At 38.6% G+C, this 22,215-nt stretch overlaps 3 protein-coding genes, 1 non-coding gene and 1 pseudogene across 7 annotated transcripts; 2 read left to right on the forward strand and 3 right to left on the reverse strand.

Moving 5' to 3' along the window:
* Window positions 1-32: 32 nt before the first annotated feature.
* Window positions 33-104, reverse strand: TRNAH-GUG. The gene has a single exon. It is a non-coding gene; the product is annotated as a tRNA-His (tRNA).
* Window positions 105-4,701: 4,597 nt separating this feature from the next.
* On the forward strand, window positions 4,702-6,647 carry LOC116187692 (annotated as a pseudogene).
* Window positions 6,648-11,429: 4,782 nt separating this feature from the next.
* LOC116187684 (probable bifunctional TENA-E protein) lies at window positions 11,430-13,348 on the reverse strand. The gene is made up of 3 exons (XM_031516580.1): window positions 12,965-13,348; window positions 12,366-12,583; window positions 11,430-12,068 (listed from the first exon to the last, which is right to left on the reverse strand). Exons 1-3 carry the CDS (start codon window positions 13,109-13,111, stop codon window positions 11,759-11,761), a joined length of 675 nt encoding a protein of 224 aa, XP_031372440.1. The 5' UTR covers window positions 13,112-13,348; the 3' UTR covers window positions 11,430-11,758.
* A 2,608-nt stretch (window positions 13,349-15,956) lies between these two features.
* LOC116192510 (DELLA protein RGL1-like) lies at window positions 15,957-18,096 on the reverse strand. The gene is made up of 2 exons (XM_031521068.1): window positions 16,872-18,096; window positions 15,957-16,765 (listed from the first exon to the last, which is right to left on the reverse strand). The coding sequence occupies exons 1-2, from the start codon at window positions 18,000-18,002 to the stop codon at window positions 16,133-16,135; spliced, it is 1,764 nt and encodes a 587-aa protein (XP_031376928.1). The 5' UTR covers window positions 18,003-18,096; the 3' UTR covers window positions 15,957-16,132.
* A 1,431-nt stretch (window positions 18,097-19,527) lies between these two features.
* Window positions 19,528-22,138, forward strand: LOC116202063 (ubiquitin-conjugating enzyme E2 32-like). 4 transcript variants are annotated; one of them, XM_031533786.1, is made up of 5 exons: window positions 19,528-19,756; window positions 19,917-20,249; window positions 20,384-20,468; window positions 20,877-21,040; window positions 21,473-22,138. In XM_031533786.1, exons 2-5 carry the CDS (start codon window positions 19,992-19,994, stop codon window positions 21,830-21,832), a joined length of 867 nt encoding a protein of 288 aa, XP_031389646.1. In that variant the 5' UTR covers window positions 19,528-19,756; window positions 19,917-19,991; the 3' UTR covers window positions 21,833-22,138. The 4 variants fall into 4 exon arrangements, with proteins under 4 accessions (XP_031389646.1, XP_031389473.1, XP_031389489.1 ...); XM_031533613.1 differs by having other exon boundaries at window positions 20,133-20,249; XM_031533629.1 differs by lacking the exon at window positions 19,917-20,249.
* Window positions 22,139-22,215: the final 77 nt, after the last annotated feature.

The following is a 22,215-nucleotide window of genomic DNA, read 5'->3' on the forward strand; positions in this document are numbered from 1 at the left end:
AATGATACAAAAGGAAATAAAAAGATAACAATTGTGGCTGCTGGGATTCGAGCCCAGGTCTCCACGGCCACAACGTGGAATTCTAACCACTAAACTACAGCCACATCTGCGCTTGATTTTCCAAAATTTACATTAACATATTTTTAAATAATTAATCATGCCATTTTGTCCTCTTCAATGTATAATTAGACGAATGCACCCGCCCCATGCACTAAAAAAAATAAAAAGAAAAAATGATTTAAAATTGAAAAGTATAGAAATGACGTATGCTACGATGATCAATTTATTTGTTTGAAGTACAGATAAATGTAATAATAATAATAATATAATAATAATATATAATTAAATAAAATAAACTTTTACTTTCTCCATTTGGTCGAATTTGATGCTGTGTTTGATTTGCAAATGTGATTTTAAAATCACAACTTTAATCTAATTCTACCCACAACAAAATAAAATAATTCATACAAAATCAAAGAGTGGACCCCATTTATACTACTTTTTTTCACAACAAAACAAAATAACTCATATAAAGTCAAATGGTGAGCCTCATTTATATCACTCTTTTTTAAAATTAAAATCTGATTTTAAAATTTTATTTTGAAATCAAACATAGCATGAGGCTTCAAGTGAGAGGTTGTCCATTCATATAATGAGTTTTTTCCCCCTAGAAGGTAATAAGGAATATATTATGAAAAATAAAAGAGAATAATAAAGAGAAGGGATGGGCTGGATGGCTTGGACGGGTAAATTGAAAAAAAGTGGGAGGTAATGCACTTTGATCTTCAGAAATTCCTCTCTTTACAGCATAATAAAATTCACTACCATCACCATTCATTTCTTACATCAAGTTAGAAATACCGGGGGGATTCCCTGTCAAAAACAAATCACAGTTGTCTACCATGTACTCGTTCATCACCCAGTTTGTGCAATTATATTAAGGAGCATTACAAAACCAGAAAAATTAAAGTCCTAACCCTTCGGACGTGCTTGTCACTATATATCACTTCTCTACCCCATCCCATGATTCTCTAGAAAACCATGGGAAGGGATAGAAAAAAAAAAGTCGTATTTAATGGTGAGCACATTGGAATCGCGAGGACCGTTAATTAATTTTCTGGCTTGGCAAGAGTCCCTTAATAATCGCAGGCTGGGCCATGACAAGTATAAGCTAGACTATTGTGATTTGTTTGCATGATCAGAACACCTATATATTATGCATCATCTTCAGGAGGACTTCCTGCGGGTCGAAGATGGTGAAGTGTGTTGGGGAAATGGGTGGAGACGATCGATTCGGAGGCGATGTGGGGTTAACACGATAGGATTCGAAGCGCGAATGACGCTTTCCAAATAGAACTATTTGTCCCCACACAAAGTTGCTAGAGGGTTAAGGTAAAGGTCCTCCCGAGATACAACGAAGTCTTATGAATTCCTTCAACTAGCAAAATCGAGGGATTCCCTAACTCTCACTATGATTTCTGGAATTTCTTAATAATAATTTGAGCACTATAGCGTCTCTATTTATATGCACTCAATGGACACTATCGAAGAGTCAGAACCCTTCGTATTGGATGTAACTCTTAGATGGAATATCACCCATGGATAAGCAATTAATGATCTTACATGAACACTTAATTAATGTAGACACTTCCATATACATTAGTTGTCTTGCACTCAAATGTATCCATTGAACGAATGAACCTTCACATCGTAATCCGAATTCGTGCAAGTACTCATGAATCACACTAAGTGACCCATTAATAAAATCTAATGAATTTGCAATCTATAATTTCGAACAAAGTGTCTCGAAAATAAACATTTTGAACTTTTGAAAACAAAAATAATAGTTTTATAAAATAAATAAATAAATTTACATCACTGTATATTTGAAGAATACATAACCCTTATCATATATGGAGAGAAAGGAGAGCGGACAGTAAATATTTTTTTATTTATGGAGAGAAATTCTAAAGACCCTAAAATAACTATCACAAACCTCTAGAAGCGTGTTGGGGAGCTCACCGCTCACAGTTTAGGATCACTTTCATATAATTATATATTGATAGCTATGAATGATATATATTTTTTTTTAATTTAATAATTAGGTATGTAAATTCACTTTCCATATTCTAATTCATATTTTCCTTTCTGTTCTTATGTCAAAAGATGGATGTATAAAACGTCATACCATTGACGTAATAAATAAATGTAGTTCTACTTCTATATATACAATCAAATTCATACCCTTTCTCCTTCCAAAATCGCCTTTTATCTCCCATACTTATGTTGGTCTTATGACTATGAACAAATTAAAAGTGAATTGTGTGATGCCTTTTGTAAAATTGTTTGAGCTTTTCAATAATATAGATTAGCAAATTTATAATAAATTACTGGCAAATGTGAAATGAATTGAGTATATCTTATAAGTAGAACAATTATATATATTATAAATTCAAAAAATAATTTTATTTACATATCAAGCAATAAATAAATCAGCCGTTGGTGAATATATTTTTATTAATGGCGCTGAATGAAGCTGATTGTATTGAATGTTTATAAGAAAGAATATCATTTATTTGTTAGATAAAAATCAATTATAATATATAAAAGTTGGGAAACGATATGAGAACGTGTCACGAATCACTTTTTTGAAACCCTCAACTCGTAGTTGAACGTGCTGCTCGAGAATTTAATTTCTTCACAAAATCAAATAAATTTTGAATTGAAAAAGATTATAAACCAATCCAGTTATGGACAAATATTAAATATTTTTCTTAAAAGCAAAAGGTTTTCTCGATAAACTAAATGAAAATTTTGTAATCTATGAAATATATTTCTGCAAACAAATTTAAATTTTTTTTTATAAAGTTAGCTTTCTCCATAAATTAGTTTATTTTTTTATATTAATTTCTTTTACACACCTCCAAAGCATGGATCTGTAATTAACTGTGTAAAAGTGAAAACAAAATGAACAAAAATGTCTGAATGTTAATAATATGTTATATTTTTTTTTGCTGAATAGTTAATAATATTTTCTTAATCTCATACTACACGTCATAAAATACTGTTTTATAGAATTTAAATCAAATCCAAAGTAATGGAGATCGTGAAAGTATATATTTACAAGAAAAATCTTAATCGAACGATAACAAGTTTGTGCGCCATATGGAGTGGTCATTTTTTTTTATTTCCCTTTATTTAATAAAGATAATATCCCCAAAATAAAATTTGCTAACAATGATAAATGTTAATTATAATTATTTAGCAATTGTTTCTGTATTGTCGTTTTCATTTGATATGAAATGTTACAATGATGTTAGTTAGGACCTAAAAATTGACTGTAAGCCCTTTTATATTCACATGCATGCAACCTCTGTGGTAAATAAAGCGAGCTGGAATTTTGTTTTAGTCGGAGTCTCTCTCCTCCCCAAATTTTATTAATTTATTTTTTAATATATTTTTGTTTAGCGACAGTAAAACTTAAGTCACTGGACTTGCTCATTGCGCCATGAATCCTAATTGAATTATATACATGTTATTTTCAAATATCCGTTGGTTGAAATCACTTGTCGTTTCATCCTTGGTGAAATCCTTTTGTTGAGGGACGGACTCAAGATATTCTTCCAGGACAAATATTATAAAGAATTTTATTAAAATTTGATAAATCATATATCAATTCTTTTACTACGGTGTAACATTTACTGTTCATTGATACCCGTCATATCAAACAGTGTGATAAATTTTTAAATAAATGAGCCTAATTTGGACTTAAGCTCATCTACAACTTAAAAGTTTAAGCCAATGAATTGCTAAACCTTTGGCAATTATAAACTTCCCCATTTTTCCTTTTTGAAAAGGTGTGGGATTTCTTTTGTCCCTACACCTCCAATTTTCTTCAACATCCCACCCTCACGTGATATCGTGTGGTTGGTACGCGTGCGCACTCATACGCGTAATCTGAGCTCTGATATCATATTGAATTTCCATTGGGTTTATACGGGCCTTGGCCTAATTCCACTTAAAAGTTCAAATTGATAAGTGTTAATACCAATATTTTATATAAACAAATGGACCTTAATTTATCTTTTCCATGTAAGATTAATATCCTTAACACAAATAATCTTTGAATAATTATACTTAAAAAAGAAAAAGAAACTGGGCACATGAGTTGCAATTTGGGATAAATTTAGATTTCAAATTGTATTGTTAGCGTCACTGTTGGATTTGTTTATGTTGAACATTGAAAAGTTAAAAAGATAGACTTTATTATGATAACAAGGGCAAAAATATTCGATATTACTGTATGAAAATATCTCATGCCAAAAACTGGCTTTTAAATTCAGCGTGTTTGGGATATATTATTAATTAGATAAAGGTCGAGGAAGTGAATTGCTCGATTCTTTATGAGAACATGCCCAATTTGAGAAGCCTTCATGTTGGACCATACGAAGACACTTATGGTGCGTTTGGTTTCAGAATTAAAGTAACTTTGATTTTGATTGTGAAAAATGATAAATAATTGTGTAGTGTGTTGAGTTAAAGTTAAAGTTAAAATTTTTGACTTGAGAAATGTGTATTTTTGTTGTGTAGTGTGTTAAGTTAAAGTTAACGTTAAAATTTTTGTGATTTAACTGCGAAATCAAATGGAGCGTTAAGATGAACCCTGCAACTCTCTTTTTGGTGGCACGTAAGTCTTGTTAATTAATTAAATGAAGACACAACGCTGAGACAACCTTTTGTCCCGAGCCGGACAGAGACATACACACACAGACATTCTCTCTTTGCAGCCTAATCTCAATTCCTAACCAAAGCTATCTGAATTTCTAAGGTTTTGGTCCTCTAGCCCTTCTGAGCTCCGATGACATATGGAAGTTTGGGGCCAGCTCTGGCACGTCCTGAATTGCCCAAATTCATCAGAGATTCACTCGGGTTGCTGTCCCGAGTAAATAAAGTAAGTTGATCGCCGAAGCCGCTTGGATACGCCGATAGTATTGGCAAATTCTTGTGTAATCAGTTAGATCTGTGGTTCGGGTGTGTATCGCGGCTCTTCAGTTCAGTTTGTATAGATCCGCTTCTTGTGGGCATAGTTGGTGGTTGAGGCTAGGAGAAGTTAACGTAACTAAGCTGCAAGGAAATGGCACTGGCTTCAACTGCTAAAGTGGTTCTTGGCTCCATAGCTTTTGCCATCTTCTGGATCCTCGCTGTTTTCCTGTCCGTCCCGTTGCTCCCAGTTGGGCGGACCGCAGGTTCTCTTCTCGGGGCCATGCTGATGGTCATCTTCCGAGTTTAACTCCCGACCAAGAATATGCATCAATCGACCTCCAGATCCTCGGCCTCCTCTTAGGATGTCCCACTTCCTGTCCCAAGAATCGAACAGGAGATTGAGTTCATCTCCTACAGGCATTCAAAGCTCTCCCAAGGCTAATGGAAGTCCAGTTAATCCCGAGACGATTAGGAACCGGCTGGTTTCAAGCGAGAATGAAATCCGGATGGCCTCATTGAACAATGGACTCAATGAAGACAACATTTTCACTACCTCAAAAGGTGTCGTGTCAGTGGAAATGAGATCCAACGATGGAAAGGAAACTCCATCCGCGAAATGGAAGAGGCTGGTGTGGAAATCCTGCGTTTATCTTGTCACGGTTGGGATGCTGGTCTCGTTGCTGATGGGTCTCAACATGTCCTGGACAGCGATCACCGCCGCACTTGCCCTTGTAGTCCTTGACTTTTAAGGATGCCGGGGCCTGCCTTGAGAAGGTAAAAAGAAATATGAACATACCAAAGTTTCTCGACTTTTTGGCTAAGATCTAGAAGTTCTACGATGACTCATCGTTTAATAATACCTGTTTCTTTAGTCTGTTGCTAAGGGTCGAGATGTATCCTTCAATATGTGCACGAAAACGATGTGACGACTTTCGTTTTAAATGGGGTGGTTTAGTCTTCTTCTGGTTCAGGTCTCGCACTCATTGCTGATCTTCTTCTGCGGGATGTTCATCACGGTTGATGGTTTCAATAAGACTGGTATCCCGAGCACGTTGTGGAATCTCATGGAACCATACTCGAAGATCGACCGTCCGAGCGGAATTGCAGTTCTTGCCATAGTGATTCTGGTTCTCTCAAACTTGGCTTCCAACGTACCAACACGTAATGAACTATGCAATACTTCAACTCATACAATCAATTCCGTAGTCAGCATATATCGATCTTTTCGGTTTTCAGTCCTGCTGCTTGGAGGGCGTGTGGCTGCATCAGCGGCTGCGATTTCATCAACCGAAGAGAAGAAGTCGTGGCTGATCTTGGCCTGGGTGAGCACAGTGGCGGGGAATCTCTCCTTGCTCGGATCGGCGGCAAACTTGATCGTGTGCGAGGAGGCCCAGCGGGCCTCAGGCCTGGGGTATACCCTTTCCTTCTGGGGCCACCTCAAATTTGGAGTTCCATCCACCATTATAGTCACTGCCATTGGACTGACTCTCACTAGATGATGATGAAACTATCTCAAGTTTGGGATTCCATTCTCTGTAATTAATTAGAAGGGAAATCTAAAAGTCACGACGACACAGGTGATACATCTAGTATTTCAGTTCGAGTGTTAAATATTTTTACTATTTGGGATGAATTATACTAAAATACTAGACATTTGAATTAAAATACTAAACAATTGAACTGAAAGTAAAAGTAATAAACACTTATACTAATCACGAGTAATAAAATTATTAGACGTGTTACAGTTACTTTGAGTCACGCTAGAAAGACCTAGCTAGAGACACCAACATCACTCAGAGTCAAATTGAAAATGCTTGGATTGTCGGTTCTCGTAGTTTTTTCCTTTATTTGATAAAAGATCATTGTCGCTTTCAGTCTGTTTGTTTCCTTCTACTTTCTTGCGTTATTTTTGACGCGATGGACCGCCCAGAGATGGAAAGTGTGATGCTTTCAATGCAAGACTGCCCTACAAAAATCAGAACCCGCCAGGAATAATTAAGGGCGTCTTTGATTTTTTTTTTTGAAAGGGTTCTTGGAGATTTTACAATTTTTCTTTATATTTTTTCAAATTATCATTAAACACTCTTAGAAATACATAAAACTTGGGAGATGACTCGTGATATGCACGGTCATCAATACCCGCTAATTATAGATCGTAAAATATAAATATAAATGATATTTTTTAGTTATTGTTAAGCAATGGTATGTCATCAAAGTATATATAGAAATTCATATAATTGATATATATCTATTGAAATAGTCATTACATCTTATATTTGAAAAAGAAAGAAATACTTATTTGAGCACGAAACTGAGGAGTCTACTTTAATAATCTATATATGTAGATCAATAGTTATTTAATATTAATTTACCACTAGATTTTTGCCCGTGCATTGCACAGGTCAGCTAATAAACTTGCTTATATTTTACTTATATAGCTTTTATAAACTTCATTCTATAAAAATATAATATAATAAATTAATTTTTTGGTGAATAAATAAATGAATGAATTTATTAAAGAATAATTCAATCATATTGAAATTTGCATTGTAAATCATCTTATTTTTATTCCTTTATGTAAATAAATCTTTGAAATACAATAAATCCTTATCTGTATTCCTAACAGAATATTCTGTATCTTCATTTATTAAAAGCTTGTTATTTTGAATATTCAGTATTAATTATGAGTGAATATTTTTAATCCCTATGTAAGGCCTACTTTTCAATCTTTCAATGATAATTATGATGCATAATAAGTTTGTACTTTGTGCAGATCTTGATACTGTAGATGTACAAATTAATGGCATGGAAAAAATTATACAGTATATATATATTGTATGTTTCAAAAGTTTCTCTTCAAATTCTCATGCCCGCAACCAGGCATGGAAATTAGAATAAGCAACTTTTCCCCTCCTTAATTTGGTTGTTCCAGACTTCGATCTATATAACCTGATCAAATGAATAGATAATCATCAGTTATAAGAAACAAAAACAATAATCAAATTATATGAAGATATTACATTGAAAGAGGAGTTTCACCTCATGAAAAGGAAGAATAAACAAAATATGGAATCACACTAAAAAACCGTGAATTTGTTGAATGAAAATATAAATAATATAAGTTAAGAAATAAAAAAATATAATTTTTTTTAAATTTTTTTAGTATTTTTTTACAAATAATCTATGAGCGTATTCACTCAATAATTAGTATATATTTAATATTATAACTTAAACATAAAGTATAATATTAAAAAATAATTTAATTCTCATCTCTCCAAAAAAATTAATTATTAAAAATTATAAATAAAAATCTTATTTTAAGTTTGAATTAAATTATAACTTTTATCAAGAAAATAGTAAATTAATGTGCACTCTAAAGTGGGAAAGAAATCTGAGTCTATATGTTGGGCCAACTTATTTTCATCAGAAAGATATTTTATTTCCTAATCTTCCAATATATTTTTAATTAGCTAAAGTTTATTCGCATCTTGAAAGTTTGTTATCCTGGGCAAATTGTTACTGGATTGGCTGTAGCATTACACTTTAGTCCAAATTTTGAAATCAAGAAGTCACCAAAAAAAAAAAGAAAAAAGAAAAAAGAAAAAAGAAAAATATATATATATACACACAGAAGCTCATGAAAAGTATTGAAGCTCTTTTGAGATGAATCTTGGAGTCGGGTCGCAATATGTTTAGTACACAAAATCTATAATCAGATTATTTCACAACATGTAACATTAATAGAACTTTTGCATAGATATAACAAATGTATACATATATATACTTATTTTATTTTCTATGGATATATAGAATTAATGTTTTTATATCTGTTAGGATATCTAAAAATATAATTTCATCTAATTAGGTATTCATTGATTCAACAAAAGGTTGATGAACCTTTTTTTTTTTGTGCGGATAAGTTAGAAGGTTGAACTTTTATTCACCTAGAAAGGTTGGATCATTCATGTACATTCAACCACCTATAAGAAGGCAGCATTAATACAATATTAAGAGATTAGAATTTCAATTTAGTGGTCTATATTAACTGGAGGGTAACGCACCAGCACTACGCGCATAAATTACACATTAAAAAGACTAAATTAGAAAAAGAACTCAATAGAAACAGAATGAAAAGAAAAAAAAAAGTTTATTTCTTTTTGCCTTCTACTTCCACTGCCGTGCTTCCTTCGAATTTTACTTCAATTGAAATGCTTCAACTCTTTTGTTTCCCCTAATATATCATCTAAGAAAATTACGTTGGTAGTTGCAGGAGCTATGTGAGTAATTTTCTTCGTAAAAGTGGCTGGGATTTTCCTTTTTTCTCTTTTATAGTTCAAACTTTGGTAAATCCTTTGTCTACTTGGTTTTTTGAAATTTTTGGTGGGCATTGTTGTAAATTCATTGAAGGTGAGACTTCCTCTCTATTATGCTAATAGATTAAAAATAAAATGCAAAAGGTAATCCGGGAAGGCAAAAGTGCGTACAAAGTCAAGTTTTTGCCGTTATATAATATTATAGATATATCTAGATACAATAAAAAAGGTGAAATCTTTTTTTATTTTTTTCCTAAGGAAATACATATTATATGTATACTCTTGAAAATATTGTCATCAAGGTATATATGTATTCTATGGATCCTCTTTCCCTGTGATTGTTATGTATTGTTTTCTAGAAGATTAGCGTTTGGTAACGAAGTTAAGTTTGATTTCATTCGATTTAGTTTGATTTGATGAGATGAAAACAAAAGTAGTTGAAAAAGTAGTATGTGAAATAATTTGAAGAAGAATAAAAAAAAGTATGATCGTGTTTGAGAAAAAAATGTTAAAATCGAGGAAAAAATATTGAATAGTTGAGAGGATTTAATATAAAAAATTAATTTAGATAATATATATAAAAAAAGTATGAGAAAATTTTTGAAGAAAAAGAAAAAAAAATGATTGTTTTAAGTTTTAATCTATTATAATTTAGTAGCAAAAAATGTGATTTGCCACCAAACCTTTGGACTCAATTTGCATTATGCAACCCGAATCTTTGAAAAGTTGCAACTTGCCACCCGACCTATTTAAAAATAAGCACGGTGCAACCTAATTGTACTTTCCAGTCACTTTTCCGACCAAGCTAAATCACATGCATGTCATGTGAGAATTTTAAAGGGCAAAATGGTCCTACACTTACTATTGCAAACACACTAAAAAAAACAAAAAACATAAAAAAAGGAGCTCAACCTCCATAGCATACGCATATCAACAGGTGAAGAAAAAGGGGCAGAGCACGCTGCCAAGCACCACCTACCACTCCACCATATTCTTTCTTGCTAAAGCTAAGCTCGACGCTGAGCATGAGTGCGACCCTCTTCTGGGTGTCTGCAAGCTGCGATAAGTAGACATAGAGATAAAAGCAGACATGAACAAATAGAAGGACACAGAGAGAGAAAGGGAACGAGAAAGAGGGATCGACACTTAGCTCTGGGGGGTGTGGCTCAGATGGGACATGCTGGAGTGAAGACCGTCAGAGCTCGCGAAGAGGGGCGCGGCAATGAGCTGTTGTCGTCGAGGAGAAGCCCGCCATGAAGGGCTAGACCGCGCGGAGGAGCAACGACCGTCATTGGAGTTAAAGGGGCAGCTTACGGTTGGGGGATGAGTTCGTAAGTAACGGGACACCTGCGAGGTGGCAGGGGTGACGCATGTCGCTGATAGCTGGGGGGGAGAGGTCGCTGTTCTGGCGTTGATCGAGTGGGAGGGAGGAGGGACCGTCGTTGTCCTCTTTCCCCTTCCCATCCTTCCTCCTTTCATTCTCTCTCTCTCTCTTTGTTTTTTTTAAATAATTAATTGGTGTAGGATCATTTTGCCCTTTAAAATTCTCTCTCACATGACATTCATGTGACTTGACTTGGCCAAAAAAATGGCTGGAAAGTATATTTAGATTGCACTGTGCCAGGTGGCAAGTTGTAACTTTTCAAAGTTCAAATTGTACAATGCAACTAGATTCAAAGATCGAGTGGCAAATTGCATTAACCCTTACAAACTATTAAGTGTAATACTTATGTTTATAATTAATGGAAATCATTGTTGTTGACTTACAGACGTAGTCTACTAGTACCCACTAGTTCACCTGGTGTCCATATTGAGGTACGCCCGGTCCAGTTGGATCGTGTTTAGTGAGTCATGTTTTGCGCTGAGTTGGGTCAAATCTGCTTGGAATCTATAGGGTTTGATTCGATTATATTTACTATGCAGTTTGCTTTATGGGTTTATCTTATTAGGGTCTATGAGGCTAACCGCATGATCGATGGTCATTCCTTAATCTATAGTTTCTTGGCTGGCCTTGTGGTCGACTATATAGAGGTTGTCGTGGCTGGCCTAGTCAGAATCTCGATGTAAATTGTAGTGCTTTCAACAAAATCTTATCGTTCAAACAAAAGAAAATAAAAATTATTGTCACAAATATTAAAAGAAAAAGTCCCCCGAAGTAATCACGGAAGGAAAAAAGGTCCCTTGTTGAAGTTAAAAGGGAGCCCTTCAACTATTTTTTTCCCTTTCATAAATAATAAAAATTATCCACTAAAAAATATATGAATTAAACTATTTTATTTTATCCACTAAAAACACAAACTAAAAGGGCAACATATTGATGAGAATTCCACCTTTGCCCCAACATCCTTATATTTGCTCAGTGGAAACACAGCAAGTCGCGTACTCCTATTTACCTTACGGAACCATAGACATAAACAGCCGAGCATGAACCTGAACACGCGCAACGGCAAGACCATAGAGATCTACCCACGGCTCATGTTCCAGAACTCGACCTCGTGCTCTAGGATGCATAGGAAGGTCACTTCGGCCTTTTTCAGCTCACTGTCGGTGGCCTTCATCAAGCGCCGATCGGCGATCATCCGGAGAGTGCTGCAGTACCTGCCAAACTCCTCGTTGCCCCATCTCTGGCATGTCTCCCTCAGGTCTGCTGGGGTGCTTGCGTCTTCCTCGAGGCAGTGTGCGAAGCTCTGCTGGTACACTACTTCGATGGCCCACAGTGCCGTGATGGCCTCCGTGTACTCGACCTCCAGGCCCATCAGGCTCTCCAAGAACCTGTCAGGAGAATCGAATGATCCATTTAATGAATTCTCAAGCCATTGTAATTACTAATAACGAGCAAATTGTAATTTAAACTCCAAGATCAGATCTTTTCTGCATCATTGCCACCCAAACAATTCCCAAACAACTGTGGTCATGTAGAATCACGTCGGACGAATATCGGTTCAAGAAATGCATTGATACCGAAAGCCCGATACACTTCAACAAGAGAGCACGACCCCTCACAGTTAACTTCAATTTCCCGAGCTCAAACTTACTAAAATCATATATGACGAAAGGGCTGAAAATTACCTGCAGTAGTTCTGGTTTACTTGCTGAGGAACGATTGACGATAATTGGACGCCCCACTTGGAGGCTTCTCTCTTGAACCAAGAGATCTCGTCGTTAAGGGAAGCAATGCCTCCTAACAGGACATCCATGTCGGAGCTATCGTCTGATTCCTTCCACGCTTTCAACAGGACACTCGAGGCGAAGGGAACAAACGTCCTCACGAACAAGTAGTCCTGTCCCTGCATCGAAATGAACATAACCAGACGTTTCTCTGTACCAAATCTTATCATAATCTCCGATGGATTACCGACTTTCTCTATGAACAAATATTATCATTTGAAGTCGTACGAGAAAATCCACGCCGAGAAATGAACAGATTGGCAATCTTCCCCGAAGAGACAACATAAAATGAATATTTTTTAACAGTCAATTGATGCATAGACGATCAAATGGAGGAAGTTATACACAAGTCACAGATTAGCACAGTATGGTGCAACGGGCACGCCCTCGCCTAGCAACCAAAATGTTCGGGTTTCGATTCTCAGTGTTCGAACTTCGAAGATACTTCGGAAGAAGAGAAGATAGACAAGGATGGAAGCGAATCGGCTCAGAGAGGCTACCAGCCAGCGCTTGAAGTTGTTGGGGTCGATGGATCCGTCGCGGATGGCGTGGATGAAGGGGTGCCTGGTGGCGGCGATGTACACGATGCTGTGCTTCTTCAGCCACGCGTCGGTGGTGGAGCCGACGTCCCGGTGGATGCCCTCCATTTCTTTCGCTCTCTGTCTCTGTCTCTTCCAAGTCCCAAATGCTCCCTTTTTTGACTTCTATAGGCTGCAAAGGGCTTCGAGTGGACCCGACCGACCGAGAAACTTCCGGTGCCGCCTGTCGGTCTGCATCTCCTCCGTGGCGACGTGTGGTGTATGGCTCTGGAAAAGATAAGGCCCTGTTTGGGAGGGTTGCACCTCGATGAAACAGTACTGAAATAATATAAATAAATCCGCCAAAAAATAGTTATGAATCTTTGTTATAATCACACGATATTGAGTTGTATAAGAGACGCCAATTCAAAATTGCCGAAGGTACCAACAAGAGTTGATCCCAACCAGGGACGGAGCCAGAAAATGATATCAGGGTGGGGCAGGGCTAAAATCGATGTATATATGAATGGAATTATATTTAATTTGTCCATATCTAAATTCAAATGAAGAAAAAAATAATAATACAAACGTGGATAAATTAATTACATGAAGATTGAGGAGAAAACTCGAATGAGAAAGAGGTTATCTATTGCTCGTAATTGCTCTGAACACTATGCTCAATTTAATTTCTTAATCGTGATTTTCTTTGAACTCTGGAGTTTTGCTTTTGAGAATGAGATCCTTCCAACTTAAAGTGAAAATCGAATTTTGGCATTTTTAAATATTTCGTAGATGTGATTTCTAAACCTTTAAAATTATATAGAAAATATCATATTAAAATTACCGAAATTTTCTCTACTCTACTAAATTCAAGTTTATTGCCGATAAATATCCGAGAAAATATTCTATTATCGGAATATGATTATTTATTAATCGTCTTTGAAATTTCTAAAACATATAACCTTAGATTTGCAATAAAATCTTCACACCTCTTTCATTCTTTTGTCGCATATGATTCTGAGGTGGCTTTTGTTTTGTTTTTTTGGCTATATCTGGGGCATTTACTTCGTTCGTCAGATAATATTATATTCTAGGGGGGCAACTTCTATAAATATGGGATAATATTAAGAGTTTTATAATATTATATATATATAGAACAAAAGGGCATTTGAGAATCTCGGGGGGGCAATTGCCTCCCCTTATGTCACTGTGGCCTCGTCCCCGATCCTAATGCACTTTGAATTAAAAGTAAGATATTGAGTTCGAGTATTAAAATTTTTGATTGCGAGAGTTTTACTTTAGTGGTCGATTCGGCTCAAACTGGATTAGTCATAATTCGTTTGGCTTTTGAATACTAAGATACACATCGAAAAGTATTGTCAAATGTTTGTATTGGTCGCTATGACCAGATGGTCGGGGCGGATTGCATTCCGAGACGAGCAAGCAGTAGGAACAGTAAAAAGTTTCCACAAGTTTATTCCTCATTAGACCTTATTCCTTCAAGTTCCGGAGGTTGGAGTAAGGTATTAGAGGAGTTGCAGAAAGGTGATAGAACCATCTATTTGTGTTCCAATCATACATTCTTTAGGCATGTGCCACTACTGCTTATTACTATCAAGTTCTGGAGGTTGTTGGAAGGTATTAAAGAATATGCATAGAGATATCAATCCCGGCCTCGGCCTTTTTAAATTGTCAGATCGCCGTTTTGGAGAGTCGCACATAGATAATAGTTACACGAGGCGAGGCCTGTAGGAAATTTTTCCCGTTGATCCAAGTCCATCCCATGAGTCCTGCGAAACAGTCAGACATATGATTAAGGCATTGTGGGTATGTGCCTTGATAGAGTTAGCGGATCATACGTAGGCCACCGTGATTTTACTTTTTCGTTTAGGCGATGCCATCCTGTCGGTGAAAAAATTTCCTTCTTCAGAAGACGGCAGCATCAATGGGGTCCGTGAAAGATTTCCCGGTGAGGCAAGATCGTCGTTCGCCTGCTGCAAATGTTTCGTAGCTACAATATAATAATCGAATTGATAATTACTCACTGGCTGGGGAAGATATAAAACCCATTAAGAGCTTCAAACTCCTGAATTAGATCGCTTAGGCAATCATCACCAGACAGAGGAAAGCTCGAGCTGATTGGTTGATAAGCTCGCCATTGAAATCACATCCAGGGCCATATGATGTGTCCCAAGTGCTCAATGGCCTTAGCATGCTAATCGTTGTCCCTACCGACAATGAGGCACCAAGACGACAATATTGTACTGTTTGATGCATTTGAGATGCCATAAGATCAGCACTGCGCGAAGGACATCCTTTTGGAAAGATCAGGTCGGTGCTCGTCGGACAGTAGAACCCAGAGAAATGGTTTTTCCAATAGTCCTTTGTCTGTTGCAGGGTTAAATAGGTTCGACCCGACCTTCCTGAACCATTTTGCTAAACATGGACTGGGACATGCCAGAATCGCAACCAAGAACTTGTTGGGTGAAGAGTTTTGTTTCCATAAACTCCCCAGCTGCGTATTTAACTTTTGGTTGGGACTAATGCAAAACCCGAACTATCTCCAGCAGCCTATGCAGGGGAGAAATGAGCTCCTAAGCATCATCACTTTATATTCTACAATTACAGACGCGTAATTCTCCTGAGCTTCTGCTCGGGAAGATGCAGCTTTCGATACTTTGCAAAAAGAGCTTCATAATCGTGGATTGTTATGAGAATCATGCTCCCACAATAAAATTTCATGTTCTCCATATAAGAATATGATAGCCTTTGATTTCCTCTAGTGGGCTACAATGCTCATGGCTGGTTATTCTACTAGAAGTAGTTCCTAATCCTTTTTATTTTTGGTTATAACTTTGATTTTTGAATGACAGAATTCATGCATTCATAACAGCATGCACTTTGCCAATCTCTAAAAAAAGTCATTTACCGAACGAAGGTATCATAAGACATCAGCAGTTGAGAGTGTTTTGGATTTAATTTCTCATGTCCTGCACATAATGAAACCTTACGCTGAAGATGAAGGAACCACATACATGATACATGCCATGTCATTATAATTGGAGGATGCAAATATGAGAAGAAACCCGGGATAAGAAGATGGACACTAGTCCGTGCAAACGAAGACCGAGTAAAGGAACCATCTCCAAACTATAGATGAGAGTCATCATACTTCTCTTCCTCTGGCTGTTGGAACTTCCATGCTGAAAGAGAGTGAATAGGGATTCCCTTCCACCTGATAATGAGGCTTTTCCCATCCAAATCAAGCGTGCACGAACTCCTGCATGGGAACCTCCTGACGACCAGCTCAGCCTGGTACAGCGAGGCCATCCCAAGATCCACCTCCTCCATCCCAAACCGGGTGAAGAAGGCCCTCCACACAGCAATCTTCACGTGCCGGATGTTTCTCTCCTCTCCCTCAGCTGCCAGAATTCTCCTGATTGCCTGCCCAAACAGGTCCGACTCGGTCATCCTCCGGTTCTGACCATCATCCCCATCTTCCATGCACTCATCAAGGCTGTCAAAGTAGGCGCTGTAATAAAACAGTGACTCCACGAAACGGTTAACAAAGTTAGGAGAATTGTGGTTTGACTCGACCTCATTGATCACAACCACACAAGGGTTGATGCTCTTTAAAACCTTCATCAACCACTCGAGCCGGTCTGGTTTGGAAATCATCGTCTTCAGCAGGAAATCGGCATAGACTACCACAGATTCCTTTTCCTCCTCGCCAAGATCAAATACGTCCTCTTTGAGATCGAGCATGTCCAATAACATTATTACCTTAGTTAAAAACATGGCGCCATTTATTAGGACATAAAAGATTATTCCTGAGAGTATCTGCATAGGATTTGTATTTCGATTTGATTGAGTCCTTGATATATCGTACCTTGTATGAAAATGGCAAGTCTAAGGTCTTGGCAAAGCTCTCCAACCTTTTTCCAGTCTCTGCAATGTCTTTCTCCAAACAAGTTGTGATCGCCGTTATCTTGACAAGCTCCAGTGGAGGCTCATGCCTTCTCGAGGCGAGGGCCTGCATGAGCACGGTCCAGTGGCACCCATTCCGTATGCCTAAGTCGATGATGTGGACCCTCCTCGCGTCCATGACGTGATCTATGATGACCTGTACGCCTGAGAATTGGAGAATCTGAGAGAATGGGATTCGCCGGTGGCAAGCCAGCATCTGAGATGTCGGGCCCATGATCACCTTGTCCAGATCAATGGTCAGCTTCTTCCCTAGTCCCTTGTCCGAGGTCTGACCGGTCTCCCGATCGATCTTCTCCCGTAAAGCCTCCGAGAAATAGTAGACTATTCGTTCCACTGGTTCCCCCGTATAGGAGCACAACTGATCGATCTCATCAAGCAAGGAACTTGCATTCTCGAACTGCTCATTGCTCACTTTCTCTACAGCATTCATAAGGTTCTCCGCGAGATGGACATTCTTAACCTCTATGCCGGTGAGGTCCGAGCAGTGATGGCCGTAACGATGACCTGGGATGTCAGAGGGATTATCCTCATTCATTTTGGAAGCAGAATGGACTAACTTCACCCCTGCAATCCTCATGATCTCGATCACTGACAACCTCACTCTATCAGGTCTTATTTGTACAGGGCAGGTCGCCTCGATAATTCTTTCCCCGGTCAACTTCTTAAACCCAGTCCCATGACTCTTCAGGAGCTCAAGTGAAGCTAAAGAAGGCGGATTTTTATGCTTGCCTCTTTTAAGATCTTCATTTGTTATTCTTTCCAACTTGGCAATCTCTTCCAGACAGGTGTGGATCGGTGGAGACGCCATATCGAGCCGTAGATTGTTGAGGAGGCCGTGATCAGAGTCCGGTGATTGCTGATAGTCTTCCTCCATGAAGTTGGAGAACCCATAATCAGGGAGAGAGTGGAAATTACTGTCGAAGTCTCCCTGACCTTCGAGTTCGTAACTCTCGTCACTTCTGTTGAAAGAGTTAAGTTCATCCATAACTTTTTTTAAATTGAGTTCGTCTGGAGGAAACATGAACCTTTCCATCTGAGTCAGGGCCGAAGATATATAGACGGTATTATGTTCTATGATGGAAAACTTATCTATTGAGGATCACAGATGAAGAGGAGTTTCAGTTTGGGTTTTTGGTTCAATTTTATCTTCTGCTAGGAAGCACTTGATGGATAAAGATATAGGCTAGACTTTGGGAGGCATGATCATCAGCTGATATCTTGTGATAGAGACTAGGTTGATTGTTCTGGACCCTACCAAAAATCGAATATCATGAGAATCTAACCCAACATAGTATCGGTAAAAACAGTAGTTTTCTATGCGCCGGGGAGAAGATGCTCTGACAAAGTACGTTCAGGGTACGAGGAGAAGTGGGATCATAAGTCCGGTGCTGCACCAGAATTCCTTGGAAATCGTGGAGACAAGGCTTGTCTGCAAAGATTTGTCATGTTCTGTCTACAAGAACCATAGCAGAGGCGGTCGATCGGGATACGATTTTGAGGACCAAGCGTGTCCGAAGAAGTAATATAACCCCGCAAAGAAGTTGAAGCTTCACAGCAGTTGGTACTATTTCCAGAAATTGTATCAGAGTCCTGGCTCTAGCCTGTACGTTAATAACTTCGCTTCCGATGTTAATGAAAATAGAATGATTCATTTGGTTGATAACCACTTCAAGATGTCAATGTTCCGTAGATCTACTTTCGAAAAATGCCAAGAAATGAGATATCTAATCAGCACATTCGGGGTCTCAGCGCTAACTTTCCTCTTCCTCTGTTTAGTGGCATATTTATTTGCCCGACCGGAAATGCGTAAAAACCGGCAGTGATTAAGACAAGTTGAATACGTAAATATGAACAGGGGCAATGCGGCTTAAGCACAAAAGAGTCTTTCAATGTAATTCCAACATGAAACGGCCAACGAGATTACACAACTTTGGAAGCGTGGAAAGGATCACGAGACAATGTTGCATGAAACATGGTTCTGTCTCTTCTCCGTGTCATTTTTCTTCAACTGGAATATGGACTACAGGTACAGCACAGCCCGCGCCTTGCCCATGGCTGAATATTCCCTGCAGTTTACCGGCATTCGATTTGGGGCGTGCGACCGTGCGTTGGACAGTGAATATTCTGAATTGTCCGATACAAATACTGCGTGTTCTAACCGATACATGGTTAACTATGGCATTGAACCGAGATCATATGGTGATCCAATATCGACAATAAATTCAGTTTACCGGTCACTGATTTGTGTGCGTTTGTCGATCAAAATTTATCGATGAAAAAATTCCCAGGCCCAGCCCAGGCTATTGAAGTGGACTGGGCCGCACGCTCGAGACTACTTCAGGCCTCGAGTCGATTCCCGCCACGGCAGGAGGCGGGCGACGAGTGACGTGTCAGGTCCGGCCAGGGAAGGATCGATGCTCCCGGTGTACGGAAAGACGGGAGCATAGTCTGCATCATTTCGCTTGGCTCATTGTGCACCGGGAGCACGGAATTATCACCGTCCCGCTTACCGCTGACGCTCTCCAAATGCAAAATCTTACCGCCATAAAGGATCCCTCCCGAGTCCGGTACCTTCTACCGTTCTACGGCTATTTCTCCGATTGTGTACGGTCGTACGGATGCGTATATTGTACGTATTTCAGGAGCGTAGGATCGTCGAGCGAGGGCGCGCCGATGGCCACCATGGACAAGTACAACCTGAAGAACCCGGCGATGAAGAGGATCCTTCAGGAGATCAAGGAGATGCAGTCGAGTCCCTCCGATGACTTCATGAGCCTCCCTCTCGAGGTCCGTCGCTGAGATCGATCGTTCTTATTTGCTCGCCCGATCGATTTCTGTTTCATTGTGATTTTCGTGATCATTAGTTTCTCGGACAAAGATCGGGTCGGTGGATTGCGGAATAGCTTAGACTGATTTCAATTTCGTTGTCGTTCCATTGTCATTACAGCATTGGGGTTCATGAGGATCTCTGAATGTGTGATCTTGCCCTTACTTGGCTCTTCGGAGCTTAATTTTCCGGCTAATGTCTCTCAGAAGTGATTTTATCAAATTTTGCGTGGACGATGATGCTCAAATTTATTTCGGTTTCCAAATTATCTTATTCTTCGGTTGGGATCATATCAATTCAGCTGCCGAATCTGATTCTGCTGTCTACGTATTCGAGTGGCAATTCGGTATCGCAGGTCCCCGTGATTCTGAGTTCGAGGGTGGGATTTATCACGGACGTATTCAGTTGCCTGCAGAGTACCCTTTCAAGCCACCTTCCTTTATGTTGCTCACTGTAATCTCCTCGTTCTTATGCCTTGTGGTATCCCGGTGTTTAAGCTCCATGGAACTGCCTTTACAAATTTCAGCTTCCTGCTTGTTCTCCTATTAAATGTGCTGACGCATGTTTCCGACCTTTTGCACTTGCAGCCAAATAGTCGTTTTGAAACACAGACCAAGATATGCCTAAGCATGTCAAATCATCATCCTGAGCACTGGCAGCCCTCATGGAGCGGTAAGTTCCGTCTTTACCTTTAGCTCCTCCTGACTCCCGAGTGCGATGAGATGTAGTGATTGCTATTCGTACTTGGCAACTGCAAACTGCAAACTCTATGCGACAAAGCTCTGTTTTTAAATGTTTCTGTCTTGGTCCTCAAATTGATGTTAATGGTCTATCTCGAACCACTGGTATCAAATAGAGTGACTCTACACCCCAATACCATAGCTTGCCAGTAAATGTTTTCTAGTAAAAATGCTGCGACTGGAGTTGTACGGATACATGAGCATCTAATCATCCTAACAATAGCTGCAATGTGCTCTGAAATTAACTGAGCTATTTTGCTGTGAAATTTGACTAGGACTTCAGTTTCAAAGTTGGAAGCTTTGCATTGTGCTAATTTTCTGTGTTCTAATCTGGTGACAGTTCGGACTGCTTTAGTGGCACTTATTGCATTCATGCCCACCAACCCGAATGGTGCATTAGGTTCCTTAGACTTCAAGAAGGAAGAGAGGCGTGCCCTTGCCGTTAAATCTCAGGAAGCTGCCCCAAGATTTGGTTCCCCTGAGCGTCAGAAGTTGATTGATGAGGTATAGTACAGGAGTAACTGGCTTGTTTACTTGTCCAAGAGTTCATAAAATTCTGTGTTTTCAGAAAATTGGAGAGACATTTGCTTTACTGAATTGATTTCCCTGAATGCTGGACTTTGTAACAGGCTGATTTTATCTTCACTTTGGAAAATTATTCCACTCTCCTTTTCTCTCTGATAATGGTTAGAAGATATCAATTTCTGCAGCCAGTACGAGTGATTGCATTTTTATTATCGGCATAAACGTTGAAAAATCATATTACCTGTAGAAACTTAGATTAAGAGATAAAAACCTGAACTTTAGTAGAGATGGAAAGTAGAAAATGAAAGTGGGGATGGAATCTCTTTTCCTAACCTTAGCATTTTCCGTTTTGTATCTCAATCGTACTCAAGTTCCTGTCTTTATGTATACTTCGAATCTCTGGTGTTGTAGATTCATGAATATCTGCTGACCAAGGTACCACCAGTTCCTCAGCCAGGCAAACCTGCACTCTCAGACGAGCATTCTGCCATCACACAGCCTGAAGAAGCAGCACGACCCACTGAACATGAAGAGGCCATTCAAAACCATGAAAGGAATGAGATCGTCGAAGAGCCACCAAGACATGTTCCTGAGAGACCAATATTGGGTCATGAGTTCCATCAGCCGCAGCCTCTGGCTCAGAGACGGAGGGTTCAGAGGTGTCTCTTAACTTGGGCCACTGTGGGTCTAATGATGGCCATCGCAATCCTTCTGCTGAAGAAGTTAATGAAATCAAGCGGCTATGGAGCCGTATTCCTGGATGACTCATGAGCATAATGTCAGTACATAATTGGGCTCTCAAATGCTGTAGATATGTTTCTACATCCCCATTTGGAGAAGAATGGTGAAGATTCCCGAGCAAGTAGAAGGATTTTACGGTATGGTATTTTACTAGTTGTCCATTTTGCAGATTCGGAAATTTGTACATAATGATCTCGAATTCAAACCAGCTTCTTGAGATGGTCTTCGAACCTTGTGATAATTGTAAGTAATAATTCTGAGAATCCAAATGGTAGAATAGAATTTCCAGCAAAAAAATGGTAGAATAAAATGTGGAGACACATTTCTGCTGCTTGACTCTTAGTTAATTACATCTTTGTCTGTTTGATTCTAAACCGTCTCAAAATGAACCATATACCATTTAAAATTGCAGA

The sequence above is a fragment of the Punica granatum genome, chromosome 1 (genome assembly GCF_007655135.1).
Source record: "Punica granatum isolate Tunisia-2019 chromosome 1, ASM765513v2, whole genome shotgun sequence".
Lineage (NCBI taxonomy): Eukaryota > Viridiplantae > Streptophyta > Magnoliopsida > Myrtales > Lythraceae > Punica > Punica granatum.